This window comes from Tachypleus tridentatus, chromosome 3 (genome assembly GCF_004210375.1).
Source record: "Tachypleus tridentatus isolate NWPU-2018 chromosome 3, ASM421037v1, whole genome shotgun sequence".
In the NCBI taxonomy this organism is placed as follows: Eukaryota; Metazoa; Arthropoda; class Merostomata; order Xiphosura; family Limulidae; genus Tachypleus; species Tachypleus tridentatus.
Window position 1 is genome coordinate 41,969,360 of NC_134827.1, and position 14,789 is coordinate 41,984,148.

The following is a 14,789-nucleotide window of genomic DNA, read 5'->3' on the forward strand; positions in this document are numbered from 1 at the left end:
GTTAATTATGTAAAGAACTCACACTCACCATCTCTTTAAAAGATTCCTCTATTACTTGTTGGAGTTGTTGTTGATATTTTATGGTAGCTTTTTTCTACCACGAGATAATGAAAAAAAAGTAGTTATCAAACGTAATTAGAACTTATACCAGATATACTTTCATAGTTCTTACAGAATTCTCTTTGTGTGTTTCTTTCACAGCAAAACCACATTGGCCTATCTGCTGTGTTGACCATGGAGATTTGAGCCCCACTTTTTTTAACATTGCAAGTCCAAAACTTACAGCTGTCCCACCTGCAGATCAGAATCAACTTCATGAAAGAAATATAATGACACACTAGAATATTTAAAACATTACTCTGTCTTCTGTAATGATGAGAAAACCCACTTGTAGAGTACATATATATTACTCTGTCTTATTCACAATAATTTTTATGTACAGTCAGTGTATTTGTTAATTAAAAATAAAAAAACAATGTCTACATTTCACTGTTACACTGTTTTCATATACTTTACCCTTGTACACAAAAAAATGTTTAGAATAAAACTATTAGCTTGATTAAAAAAGTCTAATATTTAACCTGTTCTGAGAAGATTAAAAAATATTCTACCTGAATTTCTTGAAGTTTCTTTTCTAGCTTGTTTTCTGCTAGTCTGAGTAAATGCACTGTCTCTTCCAACTTAACCAGTCTAAGATAAACAAAACAAACCAAAAATACCGAAACATTACTCACAAAAAATGGATAAAAAAAAAGTCAAACATCACCATATCTGTACCTGGAAAATAATTCTGAATTTATCAGAAATAAAACTATTCAAATAAAAGCAAAATCAATATTACCACCTAGTCAATTTACAGCACAAAATATAACTTGTTGTAAAGAACACACCCACATACACACAATAATTGATTGGAATCACACATCAGAGAAATAAGTAAAACTGTTACCGACAGTGAAAATTACAAAAAATCCTACAAGTTTAATCATAAAATATTCAGGTGTTCTTCTAGTAAATGTTAATCAGACTTTTTTCAAAATTAGAAATTAAAATCGTTAAATTACTTTCAGAAACAAATATCTAGCTTCACCTATATTTTCTTTTATTTTTAAAACTATGTTTAAAATAAAAGTAACAGTTTTTAGTCCAAGCATTTTAAAGAAGTTATATTTAAAAAAAAATGAAACAGAAGAGAATACTAAACATTTCCTTAAAGCTATATTAACTAACACAGCACTAGCAGGTAATTTAAGAGACTCTCGAGCTGCAGATCGTTTAGGTCCCACAGACAGATCCAGAAACAAAGACCATCTGGGGTATTTGTGAATCAACAAAATTATGAAAAAGATTTAATGTCTTGGAGATAATCCATTTTTTCTCGCAAATTATATTGTTATGGTGTAGAAAAAAATAAGTGTTGGGACTTCTATACATACTGAAGGAAAAATTTTTCTTCTTTCTGTAATACCAAAGAATTTCACATTCGTTTAGGTTATGTTGGTATTTTCATATATATGTTAAGAAACGGAATAAATACATTTTGAATTAAGGATATTCTAAATTATGTAGTAGTTGTTTTTTTAAGCATGCACAATCTCTTTGAGCAGCTGGCTCCCTCTGTACTAATTTATGTGAACCTTAGTTTCAAGATTACACCCACAACAAAGAAGAAAACACCATAAGTGTGGAGAAAGGTTGCGAGATATCTATGAGACACCTATTTTCAGTGTGAGAAAATGGTAACTAGAAGTACAATATATACCTCTCTCACACAGTAGTTAAATTCCACATTGAATTTGTGAAAGGACCACTGTACAAAAAGAGAATCATACAGGTGTACTCTGTAACTGAATGGAAGCACACATGTGGGGTACCACACCACTTTTGGAACAAGTATACTATTTGTCTTTAAAGAAGTGGAGTGCCATGAAATGAGGGGCAACGTGGCCTGAAGCTAGTAAAAAAAAGACCTCAGAAAACAATGTATTGAGTGGAGATAATCAACAAGTATCACTTAATCCTCAACCAAACAAACATGACAAGAAACAAACTGATGATAAGAGTCATAATTAATATAAAAACAAAATGGATGAAGAGGGTAACTCCAAACCATAATGGAGTACAAACAAGACAAGAAACAAACTGATCCCAGAATGATAAGAGTCATAATTAATTAAAAAACAAAATGGATGAAGAGGGATAACTCCAAACCATAATGGAGTACAAACATGACAAGAAACAAACTGATTCCAAAATGATAAGAGTCATAATTAATAAAAAACAAAATAGATGAAGAGGGATAACTCCAAACCATAATGGAGTACAAACATGACAAGAAACAAACTGATCCCAGAGTGATAAGAGTCATAATTAATAAAAAAACAAAATGGATGAAGAGGGATAACTCAAACCATAATGGAGTACAAACATGACAAGAAACAAACTGATCCCAGAATAATAAGAGTCATAATTAATATAAAAAACAAAACGGATGAAGAGGGATAACTCAAACCATAATGGAGTACAAACATGACAAGAAACAAACTGATTCCAAAATGATAAGAGTCATAATTAATATAAAAACAAAATGGATGAAGAGGGATAACTCCAAACCATAATGGAGTACAAACATGACAAGAAACAAACTGATCCCAGAATAATAAGAGTCATAATTAATATAAAAAACAAAACGGATGAAGAGGGATAACTCCAAACCATAATGGAGTACAAACATGACAAGAAACAAACTGATTCCAGAATGATAAGAGTCATAATTAATATAAAAAGAAAATGGATGAAGAGGGATAACTCCAAACCATAATGGAGTACAAACATGACAAGAAACAAACTGATTCCAGAATGATAAGAGTCATAATTAATATAAAAACAAAATGGATGAAGAGGGTAACTCCAAACAATAATGGAGAATTCAGGAAATGATTGGCCAGTTCAACTTTGTGAAATTATGAAAAATGAGAAATTAAATAAAGTATAGTGTGAAAACTGAATTATAATCTAATGTTTGATTCCAAACATAATGACAAATTCATCAGTAGTTCAATAAAATTTTGAATTGAGTCAACGAACATGATGACACAGGCTTTCACCTCTGACCTGTATGGAAAGGATTAAATATTCATTACACATAAATAAACATTTACCACAATTAAATAGTAACAGTATGTAAGCAGAAAATAATTTACTATTCTGAAGTATACAATGAAATTTATGCAATACCTGCAACATGAAATTTCAACCAATTTATGAAACTGAAAGTGTTCAGCTATTACACATCTATTAAAATAAATAATTTTTTGGTTTTAATACTTTTTCTTCATATAAAAAAGAATACAAAAGGCATAGCGGAAAGTTTTTGATTTTTCTTTATGAATCATTCAAGACAAAATTGAATTATATAACCTAATTTCACAAGCAACTTGAATTAAAACATTATGTATATCAACAAACATACTTGTGGACAACTTTCAGCATGTGATCCTTAGACTCTTTTAAATATGTCAGCAAGTCACTGTCAACTTGAAAGGTTGTGTGGCTTTCACCTGTTATTGATGCTATGGCATCAGACACTTGTTTCCTATATTCTACCAGCTGATTACTGGAATCAAAATAGTTAGAAACAGGTTAAAAAGAAAGTTTTGACTTTAACAAGTCAAAGTAAATTAATTAATTAACCTTCAATCTTTTTTCATATATACATTTCATACCAAATATCAAATTTACAGTTGTAAACTGTTATCATTGTATAGACATACCAATGGAAAGTTTTATTTGTATTTGTTACACAATGTATTATAATCTACAAAACTGGCATTCTTAGCAAAACAAAAAATTAAAGAACAGAAAATTTTCACTACATCTTTTATGTCTGATATCAGAATAAGCATTTATATTCTGTTAATTCAATTACTGTCCTAAAAATAATTATTTTTGTTCAGAAGTATTAAAAAAGTTTACTTAAGAGTCAAGGAAACAAGAAATTACAGTATTTAATATCATAAGCTCATAAAATGAAGTACAAAAAGAATCTGACAAATTAACCTTTTCACAACAGGTCATGGGTAAAAGGACATGTCATCAAACAAGAATTGTTTGTTTGCCTGTTTTTGAATTTTGTGCAAAGCGACATGAAGGCTATCTGTGTGGTATGTTGAAATTAGATGTTTGTGATGTCAAAATCCCAAGTCTATACTTTTGCACAAGTTACCAACATTAAGAATCTGGAATATAAAATAAGGATCTCGTATCTTTTTATTTTAGTGAGATATGGCTTATGTGCTAAATCAAACACACCTCTTTCCATGGTACTAAATCAAACACCCCTCTTTCCATGGTACTAAATCAAACATACCTCTTTCCATGGTACTGAATCAAACACACCTCTTTCCATGGTACTAAATCAAACACACCTCTTTCCATGGTACTAAATCAAACACATCTCTTTCCATGGTACTGAATCAAACACACATCTTTCCATGGTACTGAATCAAACAAACCTCTTTCCATGGTACTAAATCAAACAAACCTCTTTCCATGGTACCAAATCAAACACACCTCTTTCCATGGTACCAAATCAAACACACCTCTTTCCATGGTACCAAATCAAACACACCTCTTTCCATGGTACCAAATCAAACACACCTCTTTCCATGGTACCAAATCAAACACACCTCTTTCCATGGTACCAAATCAAACACACCTCTTTCCATGGTACCAAATCAAACACACTTTCTTTTTCCATGATACCAAATCAAACACACTCTTTCCATGGTACCATATCAAACACACTTCTTTCCATGGTACTAAATCAAACACACTTCTTTCCATGGTACTAAATCAAACACACCTCTTTCCATGGTACCGAATCAAACAAACCTCTTTCCATGATATAGAACTCAAACACACCTTCTTTCCATGGTACCGAATCAAACACCCCTCTTTCCATGGTGCATTGGAATCAAACACCCTCTTTCCATGGTGCCAATCAAACACCCTCTTTCCATGGTAAATTCAATCAAACTCTCTTTCCATGGTTGCCAAATCAAACACCTTCTCTTTCCATGGTACTAAATCAAACACACCTCTTTCCATGGTACTAAATCAAACACACCTCTTTCCATGGTACTAAATCAAACACCCCTCTTTCCATGGTAATGAATCAAACACACCTCTTTCCATGGTAATGAATCAAACACACCTCTTTCCATGGTACTAAATCAAACAAACCTCTTTCCATGGTACTAAATCAAACACACCTCTTTCCATGGTACTAAATCAAACAAACCTCTTTCCATGGTACTGAATCAAACACACCTCTTTCCATGGTACTAAATCAAACACACCTCTTTCCATGGTACTAAATCAAATACACCTCTTTCCATGGTACTAAATCAAACAAACCTCTTTCCATGGTACTAAATCAAACACACCTCTTTCCATGGTACCAAATCAAACACACCTCTTTCCATGGTACCAAATCAAACACACCTCTTTCCATGGTACCAAATCAAACACACCTCTTTCCATGGTACCAAATCAAACACACCTCTTTCCATGGTACCAAATCAAACACACCTCTTTCCATGGTACCAAATCAAACACACTTCTTTCCATGGTACTGAATCAAACACACTTCTTTCCATGGTACTGAATCAAACACACCTCTTTCCATGGTACTGAATCAAACAAACCTCTTTCCATGGTACTGAATCAAACACCCCTCTTTCCATGGTACTGAATCAAACACCCCTCTTTCCATGGTACTGAATCAAACACCCCTCTTTCCATGGTACTAAATCAAACACCCCTCTTTCCATGGTACTAAATCAAACACACCTCTTTCCATGGTACTAAATCAAACACCCCTCTTTCCATGGTACTAAATCAAACATCCCTCTTTCCATGGTACTAAATCAAACAAACCTCTTTCCATGGTACTAAATCAAACACACCTCTTTCCATGGTACTAAATCAAACACCCCTCTTTCCATGGTACTGAATCAAACACACCTCTTTCCATGGTACTAAATCAAACAAACCTCTTTCCATGGTACTAAATCAAACACACCTCTTTCCATGGTACTAAATCAAACAAACCTCTTTCCATGGTACTAAATCAAACACACCTCTTTCCATTTCTGGTCACAGCTCCTTATGTATACTTACAAGTTAAAATGTCTCCAGAGTGATTTTAGTCTTCGAAAAAAACCACATTCTTTTAATCTAAAATTCAAATAAGATAGGTTGTGTCTTTAGACTGCTTGAAGTTTCATATTTTTTAAAATCTAACTACATCTTAGTTACTAAGTGGAATTCTACAGTAACAGTATAGGTATTTATGATTTTTTGGTTATTCAACTGTATATATAAAAACCTAAAAACATTTTGGCTAATGTCCTCCACATGCAAAACTTTAAAAACCTTTGCAACTGATGTCACTATGTGTAGTGTGGTTGGATAGGTTCAGACCATAATTTATGCAGTTACCTCAACTCTGTTAAAGAGGCATATACTGTATCACAAATGGCATGTGATGTATATAAAGGTGACCTGTGCTACACTTACAGTGTCACTAATGTCCCAATGATCATTGTATTGTTTGTAGTGTCCAAACAATCAAGTCAAACTTGTGAGGGTTTCTCCATGACCTACCATCCCAGTCTTAAAAGATCTTTTACTCGAGACAGTGTGATTGGTGACCACAGAACTCTACTGTTAAAAGTCATCAAGCACAAACAAGAGAAGAGGGTAGAACACGTATCTGCTGCTGACTTTTCCCATAATGGTCTATGAAAAAGGTACATTCTGGATTGACAAAGAGAAAATACATATTTTGTAATAAACAAAAACAAGCCAAAAAAATATTAAAATTGCTACAGAAATGAAAAGATCCCCAAGGTGCAGGCTATAACATGGGAAAAAAAATGTGCCCTAGGTTTTGGAGGTGACTGTGAAAGTACAGCACACGGTGCAGTGGCAATACACCATCTATCAGTCTTAACTTCTGTTCACCAGTCTCACAAGAAGAAATGTATATAAATGAATACTAATAATAAAATAGAAATTATGAGAGTGCCAAGTCTATGGGTGCCAAAACTAACAACATCCCACATCTATATCACCCTTCCCTGCCAGTTGTGGGAAGTTGACTTCTCTTCAATGTAAAGAAGAATGTGATATCCTTTTTATCTTTTTCTTTTGTATTTTTTTCCCTTTTTTTATTCTTGAAAATGACAAGCAAAAAACTCACCCCAGACATGTATGTCTAATACCTAAAAGCAAAAGGTCCTGGAATAGGTGCTTCATGGATGATTAGTGCAACAAACTACAATGGAAAAGACTGAGTGATCCGCTATTAGAAACTGGAATGGGAATGTACTGGACAAACAGAGAGATGGTCCAGTATGTTGATATGGAGTGAGCATGTCAAAAGTCTTACATTCATCAGAAATGTGCATCCTTTAGAAATGATGAGAGAGAGATCCAGTTTGAGAGGTAGCAATAAAATACATGGGCATTGTCTAATCACCATGACAGTTCTTTGAGGAGGGGCTCATAAAAGAGAACAATGGACCCCAAGAAAGTAAAGCATGGGTCTGCAAGGTCCATAGTTGGAGATGTCTGTGTGCCTCAATGGAATATAAAATGTAAATCTTGGTGACCAGGTAAAGACAAAAAGGTTGAACTAGCATGATGCAAGAGAGGAAGAAAGATATTCAAAACTACCAAACCAGGAGTAAGCATGAGAAAGGTCTTTGATATCCTAAGATAAATACTAGCAGCCACAGTAAATGAAAAGAGTTGGGTGGGTGTGAAAAGAGGAAATTAGTCTAAGAAAATAAGTAGTAGCCTCGAGCCATGAATATGGCAAATGAAAGCCCTTACAATGCCAATTAATACAAAATGGATTGATACTATGTCAAAGGAAGATAAAATGGGGAAAAGATATATAAAACATAAGAAACAAATGGAGGATGGGTCGAGAGAAATGTATAGGAAGAAATCCAACACATTGACCATAGTCAATTCAAAACAGGAGGAAAGGAACAGAGATGGAGTTGGAGAGAAGTTAAAAGGACACTGGAAGAGAAACAAAAGAATAATAGACAAAAAAAGTAAACCAAGGAGGAAAAATGAAAAATTTCTGACAGAAGAAGAAAAGACTGATATCCACAGAAATTTGTGAGTGTGGCTGTCACACACTAAAACTAAAACTAGACTATACATGTGGTAGAGGGATGAAGAGAAAAATAGGAAGGTAGATCTAGATGAAGGATAGAAGTAAATGGTAAGGTTGAGACAGAGGGAACAACCTAGGAAAGTCACAAAAACAGAGGCTGTATAACAACTGTAGAGGGTACCAGGAAGAAATGAGCCCCACAGAAGGCACCTGGGAAAAAAAAATGGGGGAGCCTGATAAAAAACAAGTACAAGAAAGGAGTGCAGATAGAGGAATTTAATCTCACACCAAGGGAAGAAAGTACAGAAAGCATAGCAGAAAAGTAGAACAAACCAAATAAGAATAGGTTGAACATCTACAAAAGTCCAACTGAAGCATAAGGAAGTGCCTAAGACAAAAGGCAGAACTAACTAGAAGAGGGAATACAAGGAGTTAGAAAGAAAAAGTGAAAAACAAGAAAGTGAGAAACCAAAAGGGAAACAGAAGGTAAGAGGCTAGAACCTCAACTTAAGCAAATAGATACAAATAACAAGAAACTGAGAAAGAGAAAAGAAAAAGTTCACAAACCAGGGCAGAAGGAGTCACAAACATAAGGGAGATGAGGCATTTCGACATGAGAAAAGATCCATTTAGAAAAAAATCCCACAAATAAGCATAGAGAAAAGATTAGGTAAACTCCAAGAAACAAGGACCAAGGAACATGATAAATAATAAAGAACATAGGCTAAAAATAAGGAACATACCAGGGAGAGAAAGAAAGGTTATGGTTGTTTCACTAAGAAGCCTCCAAATGTCATAGTACATAGTAAGAATAAGGCCTAAGTTAGAATTGATTCACTCACTAAGGTCCAAGTAGAAATCACCATTATTTAAGAATTCACAAAAATAAAGGAAGCATTAGAAATAAAAGTCAATAAACACAAATATCAGTTTTGTTACCAATGCAAATCTCTAAATTGAACTCACACAAGAAATTTAAACAACTCTGATCAACACAATACCAAGAAAAAAAGAAGTTTCATAAGTGCAGAGATGAGTTATTGTAAAGTGGGGGTGTTTCACCCTCCTGTTAGTGGGGGACTTTTGTTGTGTGATGACATCATCACACAGTAGTGCAATTCATGTAAAATTAGCAAGAAGTTTGTGACATGCAACTACCTAGCAGATGTGTGGGAAATGTAGCTAAACTGTGTAAGGAAGTGAGGTATTATCTTAGAAAACATCATTTATGTGACAGTTATGAGTCTGTGTAATTACAAATAATGCTGGATAGAAATTTAAAAATAATGTCTTTAAGTAATTTTAGTAACTTTCCAAAATTTATAAAACTTGAATTGGTTAAGTTAAATCTAACCTTAAGAAGGTAAAGCAAAGGAAATGTCAGAAGTTATAAAAAAAAAAAGACAAGGAAGTTCTTGGAAGTAAAGTTGGTTAAGAACCCCAAAACTATCAGAGCTGAAATTGGGCAGTCAGATACTTGTGTGCATAAATATAATTGATCTGTATTTCATTTACATTACATTAAAGTGTGATTAAAGCAACTTCCATACTGATTTTTCTATGTTCTATTTTACATTAAAGATAAAAATTATCTTTCAGTACTACAGAGTTGAATGAATGTAACTGTAAAAGTGAGAACAATATTTATCTTTAACAACTATGTAAAGGTTTTAAATATATTCCATATGAAGTAGGAAGGTTTATTATATCAAAATTTATATTCTTCACAAAAACAGTACAATGTTTCCAAGCATGTTATAAAGAAGACTGAATGACGAACCTATTATCTTTTACATACAGAGTGAAAACAAAAAGACAACATACCTGAATGTAGAAATACATCTTTGGACAGTATTCACATATTTCTTTGACAGGGTTTTCACTTGTTCTTCAAGTGTTTCTTCTGCTATTTCTGACTGAACCACAATGAAAGGGAAATTGTTTTTATCACTCATTCATTCAAATAACAAAACACTGTATTTAAATACTTAAAAAAAGAGTGTTGTTAAGTATGTTATTTATACGTTCTGATGAATCTCTTCATTTTACACAAAATTCAATGAGGTTAATAGATTCTTATATCTTTTTATGTACTACAAAACTAAGTGATTATGACAACTGAAGAAAATTTACTGTCACCAGTAACACTAGTAAATGCTGAGTATGCACTGCACACTTACACATATATTAAACATGTTATAAAAAATAATTAAAATATTTTGTATGTTACTAATTTCAAATTTGTAACCAAATTATCTGATTTTTTATTTAACAAGACTGTACATGATCCTTATGCAGAATGTATAATAATTGTTATTATGTGCATCTTATTAGCTAATTATTAATAGTAAATATGAAACTTACTTGCTGTAACAGTGAATATTTTTTTATTTTTACATTCTACTTATTATTATATTCTCACTTTGACATCAGAAAACACAAAATTTGTTCTCCAATAGTTATTCACTGGTCTGTCAACTGACTGCTGTTTTTTTCCACACTTGATGTTCAATATGTGAGGACGTATCAATTCTTCAACCAAGTGGATGTTAGCTCTTCTTAGTTCTTGTTTCAGTGGACTAATGTCTGTCTCAGAAAATGATGGTTTTGTTCCTATTATGTTGGTATCAAAATCTTTAACTTGCTGTCTCTTCTGACCTTGAAAATAGGAAGACTTAGGACTTTGTAATGTTTTCTGGTTTCGATTACAGGGGATTCAGGAAGTGAATGTTTCTTGGCCTTGAATAGAGGGGTATTAAGAAGATGGCATAGTTTTCAGTAATGATAAAGAGAAGGGCTCAAAGATTTCAGGTCTTGTAAACATGGAGAAAAGGATTGAGGACAAAAGAATATTGGGCTCAAAGATTTCAGGTCTTGTAAACATGGAGAAAAGGATTGAGGACAAAAGAATATTGGGCTCAAAGATTTCAGGTCTTGTAAACATGGAGAAAAGGATTGAGGACAGAAGAATATTGGGCTCAAAGATTTCAGGTCTTGTAAACATGGAGAAAAGGATTGAGGACAAAAGAATATTGGGCTCAAAGATTTCAGGTCTTGTAAACATGGAGAAAAGGATTGAGGACAAAAGAATATTGGGCTCAAAGATTTCAGGTCTTGTAAACATGGAGAAAAGGATTGAGGACAGAAGAATATTAGGCTCAAATATTTCAGGTCTTGTAAACATGGAGAAAAGGATTGAGGACAGAAAAATATTGGGCTCAAAAATTTCAGGTCTTGTAAACATGGAGCAAAGGATTGAGGACAGCACAAAAGAGAACTCAAGTGCTTTTCTTGTAGTCCTGGAAGTTTCTGGCTATTTCTATATATAATTAACTAATTAAAAAGGTTAGTCAATAATTCATCAAGAAACATTATTAAAAACAAAGAAGGGAAAAGCTGCATTAAATTAAACAAATTATGTTTTCAATAAAACTACCATGTCCAAATTTTTTGATTTGTATCATAAACTTTATATATACAGGTTTCTTGTGGTTCGTCAGCTTTTGGCATTTATATTGTAATTTTTGAAGTGTTACACTGTCTATATAAAGACATTTTCAAAAAATATTTTCTCTCTCTGTCTGACAAGTTCTGGTATTGAACAAAGGGCCCCTATGGTTGTGATTTGTGGGAGAAAAAAGAAAAGTATGGAATGTTACCTTTATGTGCCTCTAAGTTTTAATACAAAATGAACAAATTAAGAGAATTATAGGGAACAAACACATGAGGCTTACCCAAGTTTTATCAAAAAGTTCAAACTTATTGATTTCTTACAATTTGCTAGTTTTCAGCATCTAAACAATAATTTTTAAAATAATAAAACTATGAATTATTGGATGTTACATTTACCTGGAGTAAAGAGCCTCTTTTTGAACCTTCCCATGTGTGACAGTTGAGGTTCATTTTGCAAAGAACTATATTTCCTCTTCAGTACTGATTCTTGAGAACTAATGACAGATGAAGATCCTATAACAACCAGGTTAATAAAGAACCTTTAGTTCAATGAATTTGAAGTAGACTAACATGCAGAAGAAAACTACTTTCTTCTTGTCCAAACATAAAGACAGATACAATCATATCATAGTTATGGTGAAATAGTAAGAAGGGAATTGGAAAACCTAGCAGAGAAAATCATACAAAAAGTCTGAAAATTACAGTTCATTGTATGGTTAACTTAATCTTGAAATGCAATAATTATAAAAGATGTGTTGAAAATGACATTTAACTGTTTGCATAAGCAAAAGTACCTAACTGACAAAGCAGGCACTCATTCCAAACTTAGTTGTTTACCTTTACTTAATAAGCATATTATATAGATGATTGATTATTCATAGGTTTGTACCACTACTCACTAGACTTTTAGTGATGCACAGAAATACCATCCTCAAGTGTATAAATAAGTACTTCACATAAAACTACATAATTTTCAACACCAAAATAACCTCTTTTATCTAATATCAAAACATAGAATGAATTGGTGTTCTATACCTGAAGCATGTTTAGAAAGTAGACTTAGAGAAGTGGAAGAAGTTCAGATCAACTAAAGATGTTTCACAATGACTACTGACAATTCATTTAATGACTCCAAGTGTGTAAACATTACCTACCAAATATAACTCAGGAGCTGATTAACATTACACACTTTGTATCAGTTAAATACTAAACAAAATTAATAATGTGGTATTCAATGTTACTGAAGTCCAAGAGATACATCTGAAGTATCCACAAAATGAAGATTTGAGAAATGTTAGGAACAAAATAAATTGATTACATACAACAAAGATAAATACAAATGAACAAAATCTTTATTTACAAAAATATTTAGGAGTCTGATATCAGTAATGTAAGAATATGACTGAATAATACAAAAAAAACCCCAAAGCAAAACACTTTTTTCAGTTCTGAAAGTCTGTACAGGACAGACAAGAATGAACCAATACCAAGTATTGCAAGTATCCTCACTTTTATAGTCACACAAATATTTTAGTCCTGTAGTCATCAAGTAGTCATGTCAAGAACAACAATTGCAAGTATCCACTAAAGAGAACTTAGGTATAGAAAACAGCATCCTTAATGGCTGTTACTAAGAAAGTAAACCAACCCAGTAACTATAGCAAACACAATGTTGTAAGAAACATCAATAAGCCAAATGTATCCAACAAACAAGTAGCAGGGACCAAGTACTGACTATGGTGCACATGTTTAAATATGCGATATTTTGACAAATAATCTATATTTAGTCATTCTTTAATTTATTTCACACCAAGTGTAAACAGAGAAGTAAGAACACAGCTTGGTGTTTTTAATAAAATTCTTAGATGTATGTTGTGTTGCCCCCAGTAAAATTTCATATCTGACTGATAAACTTCAGTTGTGGATCTAATCATAGTTCTTATTCATATAAGAGAATTTTCCTTGTATAGAGTTAACCATAAGTATAGAAAAAGAGAATAAAATTCCACATCTTCAACATAAACTAACTGCACATAAGTATACTAAGATATGAATGTAAAATCAAATATTAAATCATGCAGGTTTTGTTGAAACTTCCATATGTGATACATTATAGCTTTATACATGTAACAAGATAATACAGCTGTCTGACTTGCAGATTCATTGGCTAGTGTCTATGTCCAATAAGATTACACAACCATGTAAATATAGAAAGATGCTGAGTAGCACATAGTGTGAAATTCTTTGAATGCAATTTAAACACAAATTTGTGACTTAATCAGACCCAGGTTATTGATGAATCCGAAGTTTGGAAAATTTTGAAAAATAGTTGTAGATTACTGTGAAGATGCAATATCAGTAACATTTTTCACTGACAAATACTTCAACATTCTTTGACCTTCCTTTGACCAATATTTTCCATTTTCTAGCCCAAAGTCAACTTGTTTTTACTTTTGTCTGTACTACTTCTTGTTTTAAAAACACAATGGAAAAATTAGAAGATTATCCTACATATCATATTACTTACTTGTGTAAAGTGAAGTTAACATTCTTCTCTACAAAAAATACCTGTACTCATACTAACTTTTTACCAATGAACATTTCTCTTCTCTGCCCATCTAAGCACTGGTATAAATCTTACCTTATTTGCACCAGCCTTTATACCCTACTGTATTTGCAAAAACAGCCTTACGATTTACCTACCTACATAAATGCAACCCCTTACAAGATCTGTATACAAGCCTCTAATTATTATTTCCTGTTCACTTTACGAGAGAGTATGAATTGTGAGACCTGTAACTGGCCATTTAGTAGGGAGAAAGGAGAGAGTGAAAGGAGGAGGAAATACATTTTGAGTACAGGAAAAAGCATACCAGAGGGTTCCACATTACTTCTGGAACATCTATTCTCTTTGCTCTGGCTATATGAAATCTAATTTATGAGAGGTAAAGGCCGACTAGCCACAGATACAAAATTATAAAATCTTTAGAGGAACATGAATTCTTCCAGGTCATAACCAGGCAGACAAAGTCCCACATCTCATTATTGGAATTATAGGGACTGTGAACCCAAACACAAATCTAAGATATAGTGGTTAGAGCATGAGGACTGCTTTGCTTTTGGTCTTGTTTGGTAATGT

The 14,789-nt window shown here is 32.8% G+C and overlaps 1 protein-coding gene across 1 annotated transcript in view; it reads right to left on the reverse strand.

Moving 5' to 3' along the window:
* The window catches only part of LOC143245821 (uncharacterized), a 78,442-nt gene that overhangs the window by 24,486 nt on the left and 39,167 nt on the right, over window positions 1-14,789 (reverse strand). The window contains exons 6-12 of the mRNA XM_076492076.1: window positions 12,047-12,163; window positions 10,620-10,855; window positions 10,022-10,113; window positions 6,184-6,240; window positions 3,473-3,616; window positions 612-690; window positions 23-94 (exon numbers count right to left, since the gene is read on the reverse strand). Coding sequence (XP_076348191.1) covers window positions 23-94; window positions 612-690; window positions 3,473-3,616; window positions 6,184-6,240; window positions 10,022-10,113; window positions 10,620-10,855; window positions 12,047-12,163 — 797 coding nt within the window. The remainder of the gene's footprint in view (window positions 1-22; window positions 95-611; window positions 691-3,472; window positions 3,617-6,183; window positions 6,241-10,021; window positions 10,114-10,619; window positions 10,856-12,046; window positions 12,164-14,789) is intronic.